Source organism: Danio rerio, chromosome 4 (genome assembly GCF_052040795.2).
Source record: "Danio rerio strain M-AB ecotype USA chromosome 4, GRCz13ab, whole genome shotgun sequence".
Taxonomy (NCBI): domain Eukaryota; kingdom Metazoa; phylum Chordata; class Actinopteri; order Cypriniformes; family Danionidae; genus Danio; species Danio rerio.
Window position 1 is genome coordinate 51557501 of NC_141024.2, and position 18439 is coordinate 51575939.

Sequence of the window (18439 nt, forward strand, 5' to 3'; positions counted from 1 at the left end):
GGAAGACTAGGGATATGATATAAGAGAAATAGGATCTTTGATGCCAGCATGCTGTGTAGATAAGTACTGATCAAGTCACGCTTCTAAGGCATGGAAGGAATCTTTTCAATTGTTGAGTGTCCATTCATTGCCACAACAGCAGAAAGACATTCTGCAGTTATCATTGATCTATTTAATGTCTCCTACATGACATGAAGTCCAAACTATTGTGTTGTACTGATGTCTACACCTACAAAAACCATAAACCCAACCTCAAAGTAACCTGTCGTGTTTTAGCAACCTCCACACCAACCATAAGCTTAAAACCCCATCTCACGGTAAACTTTAGTGTACTGTAAAGGTCTGCCCCGACCACAACCCAAACCTTGCCTACTTGTAAATTACTGTTGTAGAGCCCGGATAGCTCAGTCGGTAGAGCATCAGACTTTTAATCTGAGGGTCCAGGGTTCAAGTCCCTGTTTGGGCGTGTGACGCTCATTTTGTGGAGCCACAGCTTTTGCTGTTGAGCTATCGCTTGATGAAAGTTTCATCTGGATGCACAATATGTGTACTAGGCATAAAGAAATGGCAGTACAGGCAGTCTTGTAGTCGTGGCCGAGTGGTTAAGGAGATGGACTAGAAATCCATTGGGGTCTCCCCGCGCAGGTTCGAATCCTGCCGACTACGTCCTCCCCCTTTTTAAAATTGCAGCAGTCGTCAATTGTTTGCATTTTCATTGTTTCTTGGGAAAAGCGTTGTGCTGGTAGGAGGAGAAAAACAACAGAGTGTTCTCACTGAAGAGAAAGGGGCTTATCACAGGGAGGAACATACCACACATAGGTCACAACGGCTGTTTCATAGCTCGCCGTGATCGTATAGTGGTTAGAACTTTGCGTTGTGGCCGCAGTATGCCCGGGTTGAACGGGGTCATGTCGTGAATTCGACTTTTCATCAATGTGAAATTATCAGACCGGAGGTTTTGCATATCAGAAAATAGACTTTATTCTCCATAATAAAGCCGAGAAAGAGCAGAGCAGACCCCAGAGCATTCTGAAGTCTCTCCGGGACACCTTCTGAAGTCTCTCCTGCACCTTCTGAAGTTTCAGTGTGTTTGTTACAATTTTTATACAGGATTATTTGACACACCCCAAGTCTCTTTTTAACTCTTGACCATTTTTGAATAGGTTTCTAGTCTAAGGGGTCCTGCTATTCTTGGCTCTCAGCCCACTAGCTCATGTCAGCAGAGATGTTACAGGTCTGTGTCAGCAACTGTTTTGACACCAAAGTTCTCTCTCCATAGATGCAACTTATGCAAAGGAACTAAGTGTTTACATACATTGTTATGATAGGATAATAACTTGATAATGTTACTCATTCTAACTTCTGACACATATAGCTTCATAGAAGTATTTAACATAAATAATCAGTGCTTTACATGTTCAGTTATTCTACACAATCAGTCACTCAGCCTTCTCCTAGTGTTGCTCCTGTAGGCATACTCATCTTACACAGACATATCACTGTATTTTTAACACAGGCTGGCATGTTTGCTGCAAACACTACATACATTTTGTGAAGAGAAAATTAACTGCTTTACACTTAGAAAATACTTCACACTGAGAGAATAGAAATCTTCTTCAAAGCAACTGCCTCAACTTGGTCAACTGCTGAATGAGTTTATGAAGTAATGTGCTATATATGCTTAGAAGCATACTTATAACGATAACTTATTTTAGTTAATTAGAAAAGTTCGGTTTAACTCTAATGTCTTATTTTTCACAACAGCACACATACATGTAAATCTGGAACTACCAGAGAGATTCTGACTGCATCAGCAACTAAACAGCCGCTATCTTTAAATAGAGAAACATGCAGAATAACATCAGCAGCTCATTGTTTATCTTTAACTCATACACTGGCTCTACTCTCCTCCACAACGGTGACACACAGAAGAAATTAGCTTCAGGTTTTACAGTAAAATACTGTTTTTTCCTTGATTTAACAGTAATCTACTGGCAGCTGTGGTTGCCAGCAATCTACTGTTTTTTTACAGTCTACTTCCGTAGTGTAAATTAACAGTATATTACTGTTAAAATACATTTTTACACTGTGTTTTTACCTCTCACACCTTTAACCCTTTAAACCCCAGAGCATATACTTCAGTTTTAACTGAAGTGTCCACACTACTGAGTGTTCAAGAAACATGGAGCAAAGCTGAAGTAAATTCATTAATTAACTGACTAATTAAATGATAATTGAGGATTAACGATGAACAAATGAAGAAATACTGAAGGGAAAAAACAAGAACAGAACATACAAAACTTTAGTCACAGCTTTATGATGAAATAACCTGAAGAACAACAAATGATTAAATCATTTAAATGATCAGCGGATGATTAAACAACTCTACAAACATCATCACCAGCTACACTTATTACTTAATACATGTATTTTTGTATAACATCTACTAAAGTTCTTCTTGAGTAAAAAAGTTAAAGTTTTACGTCACCATCATGGAGAACAGAGTTTGCTTTAGTTGGGCTCTTAGCCCTGTCATTTTTAACATTTATATATCTTGGCTGCTGCAATTGTTAAGAACTTTGTTTAAAAAGCTCTTTTGATGTAGCAAGCCAGCCAAAAACCTAAATAAGATCTGGTGATGTTCATGTTGCTATTAAATGGCAGAGTCTATTCTCATTTAGTATAATAAAATTTACTGCTCCTATTCAATGTTAAATCTATTGTTTTACATTATATGTCTATATATGGCAATGATTTCTGGAAGTTTTTAAGAATATCTTGGACAATAACACTGCTCTATGGTGTAAATCGCACTCAAACAGACATCAATAATCAGCATATGAACCTCAATAATGGTGACAACTAACAAAATTAACAGTTTAACTCACAAACAGGCAACTGAAAGTCTAAACATAAACAACAGCAGAATCAAACACAAATAAAGAAAACTGTTAGACCATTATACAACATTTATTTATACCGCAATGCATGCTGGGATATTTGTACAGTGCCACTCCCAGCATGCATTGCAGCATGAAACATTTGAGATGTTACCATTGTTGAGATACAAGGTCAGATTCATGAGGTCTGAGTGTGTATTTGTCATAACTGAACTGTTTTTGTATGTTATTTCTTAACTGTTAAATAATTACAGAGGTATCTTTTCTGTTTCCACTTCTCATTAATTAAATTAATACCTGCAGCTAAGCATAAAATCTATTGCATGAGGCCCTTCTTCCAGATTTATAACAATACGTTTATTAGAACTAATTTCAGTCAAATAGATTTCTCTATTTATTGACTTCCCAACTTTAATGCTGTAGTACAAACGTTTTGTAAACTCTGTATTACAGCAGTTTGAAAGTCTTCTTAAATGTGTACAAGGGTGAAGAGCCCAACTAAACCAGCCCCTCACTCCATTACGGTGACACAAAAAACACCTTAATTTCTGTTGGATCTCAATGAGAATAGTATGGAAGTCAAATCAGTCAGTAATAAGTGTGTGTCTGCTGTTGTTTGTGGAGTTGTTTAATGATCCTCTGCTGAGACTGAAGCTGTTTTATTTTATTTTATTTAATGTTGTAACTCAAGTCACTGTTTGTGTTTCTTGTTTATTTTCTTTAGTAATTGTAATTATTAACAGCAGGTGTTCAACAGTGTCTGAATTCACTCATTAGTGTTCATTAAAACTGTCAGGTGAACTATATTAGTTAACTAGTGTATGAAATAGTGAACAAGGACACAAAGCGTGATTTCAAACACAGACTTCAAAACATCGAATCTGAACTCTGTTAGCTCACAGTTTTCTGCAGTTGGTTACTTTACCTACAAAAATGTTACCCAGAAAGCACTGTTTTTAACAGAATATTACTGTTTTAGTGAAAAAACATTATTTTACCGTAGAATCTGACCGTTTTTTAACAGCAATTTTTTATAGTGTATGTGTGGTATGTTCCTCCCTGTGATAAGTCCCTTTCTCTTCAGTGAGAAAACTTTGTTGTTTTTCTCCTCCTACCAGCACAACGCTTTTCCCAAGAAACAATGGAAATGCAAACAATTGACGACTGCTGCAATTTTAAAAAGGGGGAGGACGTAGTCGGCAGGATTCGAACCTGCGCGGGGAGACCCCAATGGATTTCTAGTCCATCGCCCTAACCACTCGGCCACGACTACAAGACTAACCGTACTGCCATTTCTTTATGCTTAGTACACATATTGTGCATCCAGATGAAACTTTCATCAAGCGATAGCTCAACTGCAAAAGCTGTGGCTCCACAAAATGAGCGCCATACGCCCGAACAGGGACTTGAACCCTGGACCCTCAGATTAAAAGTCTGATGCTCTACCGACTGAGCTATCCGGGCTCCACAACAGTAATTTACAAGTAGGCAAGGTTTGGGTTGTGGTCGGCGCAGACCTTTACAGTACACTAAAGTTTACCGTGAGATGGGGTTTTAAGCTTATGGTTGGTGTGGATGTTGCTAAAACACGACAGGTTACTTTGAGGTTGGGTTTATGGTTTTTGTAGGTGTAGACATCAGTAAAACACAATAGTTTGGACTTCATGTCATGTAGGAGACATTAAATAGATCAATGATAACTGCAGAAGGTCTTTCTGCTGTTGTGGCAATGAATGGACAGTCAACAATTGAAAAGATTCCTTCCATGCCTTAGAAGCGTGACTTGATCAGTACTTATCTACACAGCATGCTGGCATCAAAGATCCTATTTCTCTTATATCATATCCCTAGTCTTCCACACTTTAGGAAACGTAAACATTCAGGACGTGCCATTAGCACAGCCTGCACTAAAAGAAGGCTGGAGATAACGGATGGCAACACAGAGTGCAACTCCAATGTCACCTTGAAAAATCTGCCATGACCCGGATTGGAGCCGGGGTTGCTGCGGCCACAACGCAGAGTACTAACCACTATACTATCACGGCGAGCTACACGTCAGCCATTGTGGCCCTTGTGTGGTATGTTTCTCCCTTTGATATGCCCCCTTTCTGTTCAGTGAGAACGCTGTTGTTTTTCTCCTCCTACCAGAACAACGCTTTTCCCAATAAACAATGCAAATGCAAACAATTGATGACAGCTGCAATTTTAAAAAGGGAGAGGACATAGTCGACACGATTCGAACCTGCACACGGAGACCGCAATGGATTTCTAATCCATCGCCTTAACCACTCGGCCATGACTACAAGACTGCCTGAACTGCCATGTCTTGATGTGTAGTACATGTATTGTGCATCCAGTTGAAACTTTTAATCAAGCGATATCTCAACGGCAAAAGCTGTGGCTCCACAAAATGAGCCTTACATGCGCGAATAGGGACTTGAACTCTGGACCCTCAGATTAAAAGTCTGATGCTCTACCGACTGAGCTATCCGGGCTCCAAAACAGTAATTTATAAGTAGGCAATTTTTAGGGTTGTGGTTGGTGCAGACCTTCACAGTACACTAAAGTTTACCGTGAGATGAGGTTTAGGCTTATGGTTGGTGTAGATGTTGCTAAAACACGACAGGTTACTTTGAGGTTGGGTATATGGTTGTTGTAAGAGTAGACATCAGTACAACACAATAGTTTGGACTTCATGTCATGTAGGAGACATTAAATAGATCAATGATAACTGCAGAAGGTCTTTCTGCTGTTGTGGCAATGAATGGACACTCAACAATTGAAAAGATTCCTTCCATGCCTTAGAAGCATGACTTGATCACTAGTTATCTACACAGCATGCTGCCATCAAAGATCCTATTTCTCTTATATCGAATCCCTAGTCTTCCACACTTTAGGAAACGTAAACATTCAGGATGTGCCATTAGCACAGCCTGCACTAAAAGGAGGCTGGAGATTATGGATGGCAACACAGAGTGCAACACCAATGTCGCCTTGAAAAACATGCCATGACACGTATTTGAACCAGGGTTGCTGTGGCCACAATGCAGAACACTAAGCACTATATGATCACAGCGAGCTACAGGACATCTGTTGTGGCCCTTGTGTGGTATGTTCCTCCATGTGATATGCCCCTTTCTCTTCAGTGAGAAGACAGTTGTTTTTCTCCTCCTACCAGCACAACGCTTTTCCCAAGAAACAATGGAAATGCAAACATTGATGACTGCTGCAATTTTAAAAAGGAACAGGATGTGGGTATAGTTAACAGGACTTGAACCTGCGGGAGAATACCCCAACCGAGTTCTAGTCGATCGCCTTAACCACGCAGCCATGACTACAAGACTGCCTGTTCTCCCATGTCCTCATGCCTAGTACACGTGTTGTGCATTCAGATGAAACTTTCAGCAAGCGATAGCTCAACGGCAAAAGCTGTGGCTCCACAGAGTCTCTCATGCCCGAACACAGACTTGAACCCTGGACCCTCTACCGACTCCGCTAAAGCTGGGGAACAATAGTCTGTTTTGGAAGGGGAAGAAAAAAGCACAAGAAAAATAAGAAAATTTGAGAAATTGAGAAAGAAAGAAGCGAAATTAAGGTTATATTTTGTATTTTTTGCCCACCAGAAACTACTAAATGCATAAATAACAGTACTAGTTCAAGAAATATGTCCATAAATAACACTTTGGGTAGATCACAAGGTTCAATCCCTGACTGGAGCAGGTATCTAACCAGGTTTAGTAATGGGTCGATCATGAACGATCCGTTCATTTTAAACGAATCTTCAATATGACTCGGGAACTATAAGTCCTCTCAGGGAGTAATTTGTTAATTCGCGCATGCGTACATTTGTGCAGGTGGTGTCATTATTTCAAGTCTTCTTCACATTTCGTGTGGAAAAAAAATAATTGATCCGTTCATCTCTCGAGTCCTCTATTGGGTCTGAGTCATTCGTTCCTCACGGGCCAATCATACGCGTTTAGAGCCGGAAAAAAAATTGATCCGTTCACCTCATGAGTCCTCTATCAGGTCTGAATCACTCGTTCATCACGGGCCAATAATACGCGTTTAGAGCCGGAAAAAGAATTGACCCGTTCACCTCTCGAGTCCTCTATCGCGTCTGAGTCATTTGTTCCTCACGGGCCAATCATACGCGTTTAGAGCCAGAAAAAGAATTGATCCATTCATCTCTCGAGTCCTCTATCGGGTCTGAGTCACTCGTTAATCACGGGCCAATCATACGCGTTTAGAGCCTGTTACGGTCTTTTTGAGTCTAGGGATGTGACTGCAACAGAAAATAAATGATTGGTGGTGGATGATGTGCAATGGCTGGAAAAATAAGAGAGAGAACTCATATCCTCAAACAGAATGGCTAAAAAACTTAGACACAAGATCAAATCAAGAAAAAGAGAAGTTTATTTACATATATCATAATATAACAAAGAAAAACAGGGTTTTAATTCAGAACGGGGCAAGGCCAAAACAACAAACAAAAACAAGCTAACCCCTAATATATTCTCTTGCTAATCTGAAATAAAAGAAACAAAAATACATAAACAAACTAACTCCTTTTTCTAAACAAAAGCAGGGGAAAACTGATTTCAAAACAAAATGGCACCCACCTTCCTACTTAACCCTCAAAATAAACAAACAAACAAATCAACCAGACTCACTTCTCTTTAGGTGAATTATTAGATGTTATCAAGAAGATCATAGAAATTAGAAGTCTGACTCCAATATCTTCACCACACAGTAGCTTATTAAGCCAAATCATATCTGTAAAGCTCTCACAAACAACAGGTCTGAATTTGGAGAAAAGCTCAGCCACTGCACTTGACACCACCAACACTGGTTTGAAGTGCAGCTCAGGTTAAATACTCTCTCTCCTCTCTAGAAAGATCCAATGATTGCTACCAGGTGGACACAGTTACCTGCAGGGAGAGAGAGAGGAAAAACACAAAGCTCATTGTCCACCAAAAGATACGTCTCAGGACGCAAGCCCTGGGATAACCGCTATCACCCTCCTGGAGCATATACAATGAAGTTCTGCACAAGACTTTTGGCCAGCGGAGAAATTAAAATGGTCGTGCCCAACTGAGTCTGGTTCTCTCAAGGTTTTTTTTCTTCACTCCCATCAGGTGAAGTTTTTTTTCCCTCTCCGCTGTCGCCACTGCCTCGCATGGTTCAGGATTGGTAGAGCTACGCATCGATGAATTTGCTCTTCAGTGTTTGAACTCTCAGTAATGATTAAATCACACTGAACAGAGCTAAACTGAACTGAACTGAACTTAAACACTAAAACCTGAACCACACTGTTCCAGTTACTATGACCATTTATGTGAAGCTGCTTTGACACAATCTACATTGTAAAAGCGCTATACAAATAAAGCTGAATTGAATTGAATTGAATACAGGCAAGAAATCCATTAATTAGTTGTTATGGAAGTTATTCATTAAGCTTTTAATGTACTACACAAAATGGTAATCTAAATGTTTATTTTATTATTAGTTTTATTTAATATATGTTTTTTTATTGTTTTATTCTTTAAAGTGAATTACTGGGAATAAAGCACCTTTACAGCCAGACCGGCAAAACCCTGACTCCGGTGCTCCAGAACCCAGAGGAGGAAGACAGGCTGGTGGAGGAAGTAGATGACGAGGATCTACAAGATGAGGGGTTTGAGGAGGAGATCATGGAGGACATCACAGTTCCAGTGCTGTATGAGGATGACCCCTGCCGTGATCTCAGAAACAGCCCCTCATCTTCGCCTCTGCCTCAGTCCCCAGCATCACTGGCTGAGCCGTCCACATCTGCTGGTGGAGAAGGACAGCTTCCTAGCCCAGCCCCCTCATTGCCGTCACAGCCATCCAAGTCTGGAGACAGTCTCTCTGTTGAGGCTCAGGTAAGACACATTAAGAACTTTATTTGATTTAGTCTTTTTTTATTCCACATATACTAAATTTATTTTGTATTTACCATGGAGTAGTCATTGGACCTGATGGCATTGCTGGGTGGGACAAGGTCCAGGATCTGGCTGCTTACTTGTTAGATCTTCGTAAGGCTCCTTACCTCACTGACCTGCAGGTGACAGAGGCCATCCAGCTGTGGACAGCTCTCCTGGATGTTGATAAACAGTGCATCAACTACCAGCCTCGACATCAGCCTCAGCTGACACATGGGCGCTTCAAGGCACCGAAGCACTCCGGAGTCACTCCAGGTGTGGAGAGAGCGTCAAACACTGTCTGATTGGACATCCTGGGGGTCCAGCACAGTGGCCTAGCACCAGCTGCTTGGTTGAGGCCATTTGTACAAAGCTGTTTGCCGTACCCAAGTCCACTTCGAAGAAGGCTGGTGTTTGCACCCCCAGGTGGTCTAAAATTCTGACCAATTACCACCACATCCGGGATCTGGTGCTTGGCAGTCGCAGGCTGATGGATGAAACGGTGATTCAGCTTTTTGAGTTAAATTTTTTGTGTGTGTGTGTCTGTTGTAGATGGACTACAGTGCCCAGTTTCGCAGGGAGGCCACCGGTGAGCTGACCCTTAAACCATCACCTGAGGCAGTAGCTCTTGCTGCTGCCTACAGAAAAAATCCCACTCCGGGCCGTTCATGGCCTGCGGCAAGGGTCAAGGAGGAGGCTATCGCTCGCGTGGCAGCAGCGGGTGGTGACTCGTCTTGTCACCAGCTCGTGCTCAGCGAAAGCGCCCTGCAGTTCGGCCAGTACCGGGGTAAAACCTTTAAATGGTTGCTTTCCAACGATGTTGGTTATGCAGCCATGGTGCTGGCCGTGCATCAGCGGGAGCGTGAGGCTGGTGACACCACCCAGTCATTCATCATGGGAAACAAAGACGCATTGCTGCGGTATGCTGGCTTGTTTCCTGTCATGATGGCTGCCATCAGCGAGCGCCGTGTCAGAGAGGGCCATGGCACACCAGCCCAGGAAGACCAGGTTCTTGTTGGTTTTGGCAACTTTGCTGCCATGTCCTTCAAGGACCTTTATGAGGCAACGGACCGTGACAGAAAAGGGTATGGGTTGACATCTGTTACAGAGGATTCAGACAGTAACATACAGTATAGTGTTTGTCTCTCCAAGTGTAGTGTTTTTCAAAGGTGTTCTCTCTATTTTCAGATTTGTCAAGTGGGTAAAAAGGCAGAGTTCCAGACCTGGCACAAAGATGGAACTTTTCCAGAAATATATAAGGAGAAGAGATGCTGAGATGCTGCCAGGATCAGCACCTCCAGGCATGAATTTTACGTGACTTCATTTTGTTTTTATTATAATTGCTGTATAAACTTAACGCAGCTTTTGAAACAGCACTGAACAGTAATGACTTGACCTTGCTTTAAAGTGATTTTGTCATTTTTCCAGAATGTTTGCATACTGTAAAGTGCTTTGAAAACTATTTTTATTGTGTTAAGCACATATTAAATAAAGATGACTTAATGCTGTTTATCCTTATGTTAACAGTTGCTGCCTCCAGCTCAGCTCCTGAGGAAGAACCATCTGATGAAGCTCTGCTTGCCGTAGTGTCACACATGGATGTTTCAGGTGGGAATTACGTGGGTTTAAATTTGCCCTTTAATTTAAGAATACTGTGTTATTGTACATTTATATGCCCTACTGGGCTATTGTACGTTATATAACCTGGTTTGTTATTATGTATTAGCAGCTTTCAGCTGGATGGTTTTGGAAGCAGTAAGGTAGGAGGTGTACTACACCTTCTGATCATCGGTAGCTAACCTGGCTTTTTCTAACCTTTATCTTTTTCTGCTTTTTACCAAATATAATGACAGCTTTTTTCTCTCTTAGGCTTTTTTCCTCACAAATTGCTTTTTTTTTACCACCGACCGCCGCCATTTTTCATCCCGCTCAACATTAAACTAACTTTTTATCATCACATATTTATGCTCGTCTTCATCTCATTACAATAATTTTAATCATCACATACATTGCAACAACTAATGTTAACATGTTACTAATGCTTAATTGTAGTACTAATATCTAGCAGTAGTAAATTATTATTATTTTTTATTCTGTTAGAAGTATTACTATGAGAGATTGTGCCAATTCTATGTATCTCATTTCCTTTTTTTTTGTGCCATGCACTGTAGCTGACTTGGCTCCTGAACCACCCGTCCGGCCTGAACCTGTGCCCTCTGCGTCGAAAGCTGCTGCGCCAGAAAAGCAGCCTCTGCCCACAGAGGAAGTAAGTAAAATGACTAGTCAAAAATCAGACACCAAAAAAGTAGACATGTACACGATTTCTGTTTTTCCTTTCCCTTACAGCTGCTGCTGCCAGAAGGCTGGAAACAGACACTTCCCAAGGAGCAGCATTTGTGGGTCAGCAAGGCTCTTTTCACCAGAGACAAGTCTGGCAGACTGGCGCTGACTAAAAACTTGCGTCTCTGGTGGCATCCTCCTGGGCCCCGTCCTTTGTATTCTCAACCTCCTTCATCACCAGATGCCTTTTATCATGCAAGGCTGTTCCTGTGGGTCCCTTATCGCTTGTGGGCATACCGGCTGCTGTGTTCACAGCCTAACTGTCGGCGTCTTGGTTTCCCGATGACGGCGTGTGGACTGTACAGGACGGTCAGGAAAGTCTTGGACGTCAGTGGCTGGTACTACATGGCTACAGAATATCTTGAATGCAGGTCCTGCAAAAAAAAGCTAGCAGCCTGGTCTCAAGATATTCTTAGCCAGCTTGATCCTGTCCACAGGGAAATGTTTCCTGCAGTCTTGACCTACAGGTTGGCATATTTATTATGATTTTATATATATATATTTCACTAACACACACACACACGTACAATACATGAAATGCATATAATATATTAAATAAATACTAACTAAACATGATTATTTGTTTGACAGCACTAGTTTTAACATGGAAAAATGTCTGTTCTGATTAGTCTGATATTTAGCTGCCTTTTTGTGTGTATTTTTTATTATATAGGCTGTCCTGTGATAAGGAGATTGTGAGGTGGATGCGGGGACGCTCACTTGGGAACAGTGCAACGTCTGCCTACCGAAGCCTGTGTGTCAGGCACAGAGAGCAATGGATTGCCCAGACAACCCATTATCTCTCTGTGGTTGGGAAGTTCCCAGACTGCACCACAGATCCCAGCAGTCTCGCTGCCCGGCTACCTCAGATGGTGCCTGTGCCTTGTCCGGCATGGCTGCTGTCAGTGTATGCTAAAGATGTACTGACACGGCTGCCTGAACTAAAGGCTAGGGTGACCTCCATCTATGGAACCATCCTAAAGATGGATTCCACTAAAAAGGTAAAAATACACACACTGATAACATCATTGCCACATTACTGTTTTGTTATTTAATTTATTTGTCACAATATGTTATTTTCCAACCGTAAAACAACAGGTCTTCTATAATATTACTATATTTCATCCTGTATTAGGTCACTAAGAAACTGGCTGGTGAGGCTGCTGGCACTGCAGCATGGGTCACAGATGTGGGCAACGAGTTTGGCCAGGTTCTCATGTGTGTCCTCACTGAGGCAGAGGGTGATGGCCTGCTTCCCATGTGCTCTAGACTCGTGGAGCGCTACCGGAGAGCTGGAGAAGTTCCTCCCCAACTTCTCTATGTGGACCGGGACTGTTGCTCTGCCACTGGGAAAGGAAAGGCGGCTGCAATGTTTAGCGAGTGGGACCAGCTCATTGTCAGGCTGGATGTGTGGCACTTCATGCGGCGGTTTACCGTTGGAGTGACCACAGACAGCCACCCGCTTTATGCACCCTTCATGAAGCGCCTCACTGCTTGCATCTTTGAATGGGATGCTTCAGATGTGGAGAGGCTAATGGAGGCCAAGCGGTTGACAGGCTGCCAGCCCACTGCCAAAGAACTGGCAAAGCATTGCCGCCGCCGCACTCGAGGGGCCCAGGAGACCATGCAGCTTCTTGAGAAGCTGCTGCAAGACTTCATGGGGGCCACTGACACCATGGGGATTAGACTTCTGGACCAGGAGAGGATGCAAGAGATCTGGCAGACCCAGCAGCGCCACGTTCATTGCATCCAGGACCCGCCAGGTGTACAGCTGTACAGGAAAACAGGGCAGGTGACCAAGGAGGGGGTCATTCTGCCAGTGTATCGCTGTGCACGTGGCTCCACATCTCTGGAGTCATTCCACCTGCACCTAAATCGCTTCGTCCCAGGTTAACATTACCCAAAAAATGCCACTTGTTGTTTATTTGTGTGTTTGTACTATGATTTTACAATCATTTCTAAATTTGTTTTTAGGTACAAGTGCAAATGCTTTGCATTTTCAAATGTACCTGCTGGAAGGCCTGGTGCAGTGGAATGAGGCACGTGGGGTCGCTGCAGTAGAGGGTGCCCGCAGAGAGAACATCTGCTACGGTGGCCAGCTGCTGCAGTACTGCAATATACTGAGCCAGCAGCTCCTGGGACAGAAACTGGTGCAGGATTACACCAGCCCCGGTGAATATACAGGTATTGCATTAATGCAGACATTTTATTTTAGCTGTTTTCCAGCCATTTCTTTATTTAAAGCATTTATGCAATAAACTCTGTATTTCTACAGGAGAGCTTATTGGTGTGGAATACTTGTATTCTCAGACCAATAGAGCTCTAGAGGAAGACCTGGCTAAAGATCCTGATGTTCCCGATGACCTTCAGAATGAAGACCTACTGGCTGATCTGGAGGGCGATGAGGGGTTTGAGGATGCATACCTCGACGAGCCCACTGAATTTATGGAGCTTGAGGGCAACCTCCAAAACCCCTCTCAGCCCTCATCCCAGACAGACCCAGCAGCTGTGTCTTCCTCTCCTGCGTCGTCCAGTCAGAGCCAGGTCAATGAACACTCAAACACACTGTGTACACTGTGATGTCATGATACGTGATGATTCTGATATTTAATTTTACCACAAAGGAATGACTAACTTTGAGTAAAATTTAACAAAAAGTCATTTCATATTGGTACATTTATTTATTTATTTTTTATTAATTTGTTTGTTTGTTTTCATGTACAGATGGAGAGTGTGGGACCAGATGGCCAACCTGGATATGACCATGTCATTAGACTGGCTGACTGTCTGGTTGACCTGCGGCATCAGGGGTTTGTCACGCAGAGTATGGTAGATAAGATTGTCATGCTGTGGAACCACCTAGCAGATCATGACAAGGGACCTCTCATCTATCCTCCCCGCCACCGTGACAAACTGCTGAAGGGTCGCTTTAAGGTCAGCCATTCGAAGACCAACGTAACCCCCGGCACAGATAGTCTAAAGAGGTAGCTTTTTTTGTATTCTGTTTTTTTTATTTTTCTATTCATAGCAAGTCTTGGAACCAGCGTTATTGATGTGGTTGACTGATATGTGTCTTATGGTATGTCCCTTTTCATTTCACAGATGCTTCCTTGGTGAAGGTGGACCTGCACAGTGGCCCAGTGCAAGCCGTCTAGTGGAAGCTATCTGCCTGGCTCTCTGCAGAATCCACCCTGCCAGGCAAACCATCTCCGGAGTTCGTGTGAACCGATGGGCTGCCATTCTAAGGGACTACAGGAAGATCCGTGATGTAGTCTTGGGCAGCCCTGGAATCATGGCTCAAACTAAATTAAAACTGTTTGAGCTGAACCAGCTTACCATCTCACAGTGGTAGGTTCAGTATTTATTGTTCTTGTTTGTGTCTCCTTTCATATTCAAAATAATTTAACACCTATACTAACTATTATCTTTTCTGTTCATAGGTTCAACGCACGAACAAAGGAGCAAGAGAGGGAGGTTTTGCAGCAGGACATCGAGGCGTTCTCTGCTCCTCTGGTGGCCCCTGTACCGCTCCCACCGGTGCTACAAAAACTGCCGGAAGCAGTCCAGCACGGACACTCGTGTTTCGAGTCTGCAATACCGCAGGATGCGTCTGGACAGGCAGCACCGCGTTCTCGAGGCCGACCGCCTCCTGTGGGCACAGCGGCAGCATCTGTCAAACCTGGTCCTCATGTCTCTCCTGGCACAGCCACTTACCTCACACCTGCCTCCACATCAGCACCTTTTGCAGCACTTGCATTTACCGCAGCACTTGAATCATTTTCTGCAGGCTTTGCTAAGACTGTTGCTTTTCCTGCTGGTGCTGCACCTGTTCCTGTTCCTGCTGGTGCTGCACCTGTTCCTGCTGGTGCTGTGCCTCTTTCTGTTCCTGCTGGTGCTGCGCCTGTTACTGTTGTTGGAGTACTCGCACCAGTTGCTGCGCCAGATGAAAAGAGGGTGCCAAAGACCACAGCATGGCGGCGGAAGAAGTTGGCGGAGGCAGCCGCTGCAGCAGCAGCTCAAGGTTTGACTCCCCGAAAAAGACAAGCACCTCAGCAGTTCCTATGCCAAAAGTGTGGCCAGCCAAAAACTAAAGAATTTGGCCATAGCCAGTTCAGAGGCGTCCACTTTTGTGCAAAGGCTTCTGGGAAAACTGTGGCGCAGTGGATGGAGGAAGTTAAAAAAGGAGAGACAAAATAGACTCTTAAAAATGACCAATTTTGTACATTTGTTCTAAATGTTTATTTTGTTTAAAAAAATAAATAAAAATAAAAAATAAATAAATATATATATATATTCATTCTTGTATATGTTTTAGGGCTTTATGATACCTTAGAAAAATTTGATTACTTCTAAAATAACATTTCCCTAGAAAAATGCAGCTTTTTGTGTGTGTGTTAATAAATCATTTACTTAATATTAAATGGTTAAAAGATCATTTTTAGATGCAATTTAACTCCTAATTCTAAAAATTTTAAGTCTAAAAACACTGTCAAGGTGATTGGCTGTTGTCATTTTCTTTTTTCTTAACTTTTGCAGTTAGTGTTGATTTTTAGCTCTGGGTTAAGCTTTGAGCTGCTCAAGCAAATAGCTGAGCAGCAACTACTGGGAAGGTAGTTTATAAAATAATAATTTATCATACGTTTGTGATTTTTATATCCCATATACTGTTGTCATAACAAAATTAATATTTTACTATATTGTACAGCCCTAATATGTTAAAAGTATAAATAGTTCTATATTTTGTGTAAATAAACTTTTCTAATTTTTTCTAATCTCTGTGTATGTTTCAGCTTTTTTTCTTTTCTTTTTTATAAGATATTTGTTCAGTAGCTACAGTATCCCAAGAGTGGGTTATCTGTTGTGACTCAAATAACTTAATTTATATTACACTTTACATAATTTTTTTCTATTCGTTTATTGCAAACAAGAGTTAAAGAACTTATTTAATAAAATAAAACTTCCAAAAATACTCTGCGTACACATATTCATGTGGTGGCTTTAACATTATCATTGTGTAATTTAAGGGTCCTGTATTTTATTGATAAACAAGTTATAAACAATAGAGTTTACCTAACAGTAAAAAACAATTGTGGTATAAAATTATATTGTAAATTAAACTTAAGTAAATGTTCAATATAAATGCAGTAACACCTAAAAATTATGTGTATATGTTAATGTAACTGTAAAAATTAAAGTAAATAAAATACAACTTTAAAATATATTTAATTATATTCTTAATTTATTAAACTTAAAAGTAATAGTAAACCTATTTAAATATTAATGCCTAATATTTATATTTTAGACTCTTTTAATTATAATATATTTTAATTATTATATATATTATAGATATATATTTTTATATCCTATAACCTAATATTTTTAGGTACTATGATAATTTTGTTTAAATATTTTATTACATGCTATTCAATATTAATAAATAAGTTACCTAAACGTTATGTAATCTTAAACTGAATGTTTTAATTTAACATCAGTTACCCTATACAATATTCAATTTAAAAGTCAATATTTCAGTATGTTTTATTATTGAACCATTAAAATATTTTATTAATTAAAAAAATATAAAATATAAGTCATAATTATAAAAACATTTTAGCTAGCTATGTTGTAAATAAACATACAATATTTAAAGATATTTTAATACATTTATTACAAAATATACTTTTTTATTATTAAATGTAACTCCTTTAAAATGAATTTTCTTTTTCAAATTATTCAGTTACATTGTAATACACATTCTTGATTGCCTGATATACAATGACAGCTGTCCACATGGCTACTTAATATGCACCTGTCATACCCCAGAAAGCACATGGCTACTTGTTATGCCAGTTTCAGGTAGCCTGCCAGCCCGCCCCTGGGCCCGCCTTTGATTTTTTACCATATTGGGCATTTCTTTAATTTCAGCAAGCATGAGCACCCTTCAAGGCCACAGGTGACCCCAATGGGGTTCAGGGGTCACTACCCTGCAGTCCAAGGCCATGTGACGTCGAGAGGATCGCTGGGGGCCGCAGGGTGGGGACAGAGAAGATCCATCAGGTTCCTTTTCGCAGGGGCCATGCTAATCTTCTCTGTATCGATCCAATTTTAGTATATGTGCCACCGTAGCGAGCACAGATGAGTGGACAGGCTCAGGGCATATGTACGCCTCGAGTCCCAGCAATGTTCCTCCAAGGTGGTGGGACCTGGAGAGCCATGTTACCACTTGTATGCCGTGCACTACAGAGCTTTGGTCCTGTCAGTGCTAGGCACACTGATTGATGCAGTAGGTCACCAAGTTTAAAGACTGGGGAAATTAGAGTGTCAGGTTAGCCTATGGCAAAGTCCCACTAAAGCAAAGGCTTTGGAAGTGCATTAGCACAACAAAACAAACGATCAAAGCATCCCACATTCGTTTTCACCATGCATGTAGACTTTCCAGTTGACCCAGCAGCACCTCCCACGATTTGCTAAACCCATCCTCATGCACCATTTGGAATCGTGAAAAGCCTTTTGTCTTTTTTCATTTCTGTACTTTTACCCACGCACTAAAATAGCAATATGGTGCGCTTCACTGATTTGCGTGTCATCCTTGCGCCTCTTGCGGGAGAATCTTCGGTTCCCTTCCCGTTCCACAGTTCCACTTTCCCTTCTTCCTGATTGGCCCGACGTCTGGCTCGGGATTGGTCGACGCAAAGTTCCACAAAGCGTGCTTCCGAATTTGGTCATGTCATGTAGCGTGCCGTTGGCTCTTTGAGAAAGTTCCACTGAACGTGCGCTCCGATTGGCCGCTGGGCGGGACCTCCAGGAAGCGCGATTTATAAAGTGGTGCAGTGGATAGAGGAAATTAAAAAAGGAGACAAAACAGACTATAAAGACGACAAGCTTTGTTGTAAATGTTTATTTTGTTTGACAAAAAAATAGATATATACATGTATATGTTTTAGGGCTTTATGATAGCATAGAAAAACGCGATTATTTCTAAAATAACATTTCCCTAGAAAAATGCATTTTTTTTCTGTGTTATTAAATCATTTACTTAATAATATTAAGTGGTTAAGATATTGTTCAGATGCAATTAACTCTAATTCTAAAAATTATAAGTCTAATAACACTGTCAAGGTGCAAACATTTAGTCTTTAAAACAACTAAGCAAGATAAATGTTTATTTTGTATAAAACAAATAGAAATATACATGTACAAGTTGTAGGGCTTTATGATAGCATAGAAAATGCTATTATTTCTAAAATAACATTTATGATA

The 18439-nt window shown here is 41.2% G+C and overlaps 5 protein-coding genes, 4 non-coding genes and 1 pseudogene across 13 annotated transcripts in view; 5 read left to right on the forward strand and 5 right to left on the reverse strand.

The window, feature by feature from the left end:
* LOC141381695 (uncharacterized) overlaps nucleotides 1-10697 on the forward strand; it is a 287837-nt gene extending 277140 nt beyond the window's left edge. The window contains exons 2-5 of the mRNA XM_087249490.2: nucleotides 9392-9924; nucleotides 10028-10140; nucleotides 10367-10447; nucleotides 10569-10697. Coding sequence (XP_087105616.1) covers nucleotides 9392-9924; nucleotides 10028-10140; nucleotides 10367-10447; nucleotides 10569-10603 — 762 coding nt within the window. The 3' untranslated portion in view covers nucleotides 10604-10697. The remainder of the gene's footprint in view (nucleotides 1-9391; nucleotides 9925-10027; nucleotides 10141-10366; nucleotides 10448-10568) is intronic.
* The window catches only part of LOC137490940 (uncharacterized), a 627578-nt gene that overhangs the window by 81291 nt on the left and 527848 nt on the right, over nucleotides 1-18439 (reverse strand). The window lies entirely within an intron of this gene.
* LOC148682145 (uncharacterized) overlaps nucleotides 1-18439 on the reverse strand; it is a 208802-nt gene that overhangs the window by 18291 nt on the left and 172072 nt on the right. The window lies entirely within an intron of this gene.
* On the forward strand, nucleotides 394-466 carry trnak-uuu (transfer RNA lysine (anticodon UUU)). Its single transcript has one exon. It is a non-coding gene; the product is annotated as a tRNA-Lys (tRNA).
* On the forward strand, nucleotides 585-666 carry trnas-aga (transfer RNA serine (anticodon AGA)). Its single transcript has one exon. It is a non-coding gene; the product is annotated as a tRNA-Ser (tRNA).
* Nucleotides 4092-4173, reverse strand: trnas-aga (transfer RNA serine (anticodon AGA)). The gene has a single exon. It is a non-coding gene; the product is annotated as a tRNA-Ser (tRNA).
* Nucleotides 4292-4364, reverse strand: trnak-uuu (transfer RNA lysine (anticodon UUU)). The gene has a single exon. It is a non-coding gene; the product is annotated as a tRNA-Lys (tRNA).
* Nucleotides 6231-9332, forward strand: LOC147844905 (uncharacterized). The gene is made up of 3 exons (XM_087247643.2): nucleotides 6231-6271; nucleotides 8449-8800; nucleotides 8885-9332. The coding sequence occupies exons 1-3, from the start codon at nucleotides 6231-6233 to the stop codon at nucleotides 8945-8947; spliced, it is 456 nt and encodes a 151-aa protein (XP_087103769.1). The 3' UTR covers nucleotides 8948-9332.
* LOC100007824 (uncharacterized) lies at nucleotides 10582-15951 on the forward strand. 3 transcript variants are annotated; one of them, XM_087248475.2, is made up of 10 exons: nucleotides 10582-10599; nucleotides 11011-11105; nucleotides 11186-11646; nucleotides 11853-12180; nucleotides 12315-13068; nucleotides 13154-13363; nucleotides 13455-13723; nucleotides 13904-14163; nucleotides 14282-14527; nucleotides 14620-15951. In XM_087248475.2, the coding sequence occupies exons 3-10, from the start codon at nucleotides 11462-11464 to the stop codon at nucleotides 15374-15376; spliced, it is 3009 nt and encodes a 1002-aa protein (XP_087104601.1). In that variant the 5' UTR covers nucleotides 10582-10599; nucleotides 11011-11105; nucleotides 11186-11461; the 3' UTR covers nucleotides 15377-15951. The 3 variants fall into 3 exon arrangements, with proteins under 3 accessions (XP_087104601.1, XP_087104600.1, XP_087104599.1); XM_087248474.2 differs by lacking the exon at nucleotides 10582-10599 and having other exon boundaries at nucleotides 10842-11105; nucleotides 14620-15049; nucleotides 15189-15951; XM_087248473.2 differs by lacking the exon at nucleotides 10582-10599 and having other exon boundaries at nucleotides 10950-11105.
* On the reverse strand, nucleotides 17239-17312 carry LOC137495106 (U6 spliceosomal RNA; annotated as a pseudogene).

Bases quoted from the DNA above. Each gene is read 5' to 3' on its own strand.
- LOC147844905 (XM_087247643.2), top strand. From the start codon at position 6,231: ATGACTACAAGACTGCCTGTTCTCCCATGTCCTCATGCCTA. The intron at 6,272-8,448 runs GTACACGTGTTG...TATTCTTTAAAG, and splicing joins CTCCCATGTCCTCATGCCTA to TGAATTACTGGGAATAAAGC. The intron at 8,801-8,884 runs GTAAGACACATT...ACCATGGAGTAG, and splicing joins GTCTCTCTGTTGAGGCTCAG to TCATTGGACCTGATGGCATT.
- LOC100007824 (XM_087248473.2), top strand. From the start codon at position 10,950: ATGAGAGATTGTGCCAATTCTATGTATCTCATTTCCTTTTTTTTTGTG. The intron at 13,069-13,153 runs GTTAACATTACC...ATTTGTTTTTAG, and splicing joins CCTAAATCGCTTCGTCCCAG to GTACAAGTGCAAATGCTTTG. The intron at 13,724-13,903 runs GTCAATGAACAC...TTTCATGTACAG, and splicing joins CGTCGTCCAGTCAGAGCCAG to ATGGAGAGTGTGGGACCAGA.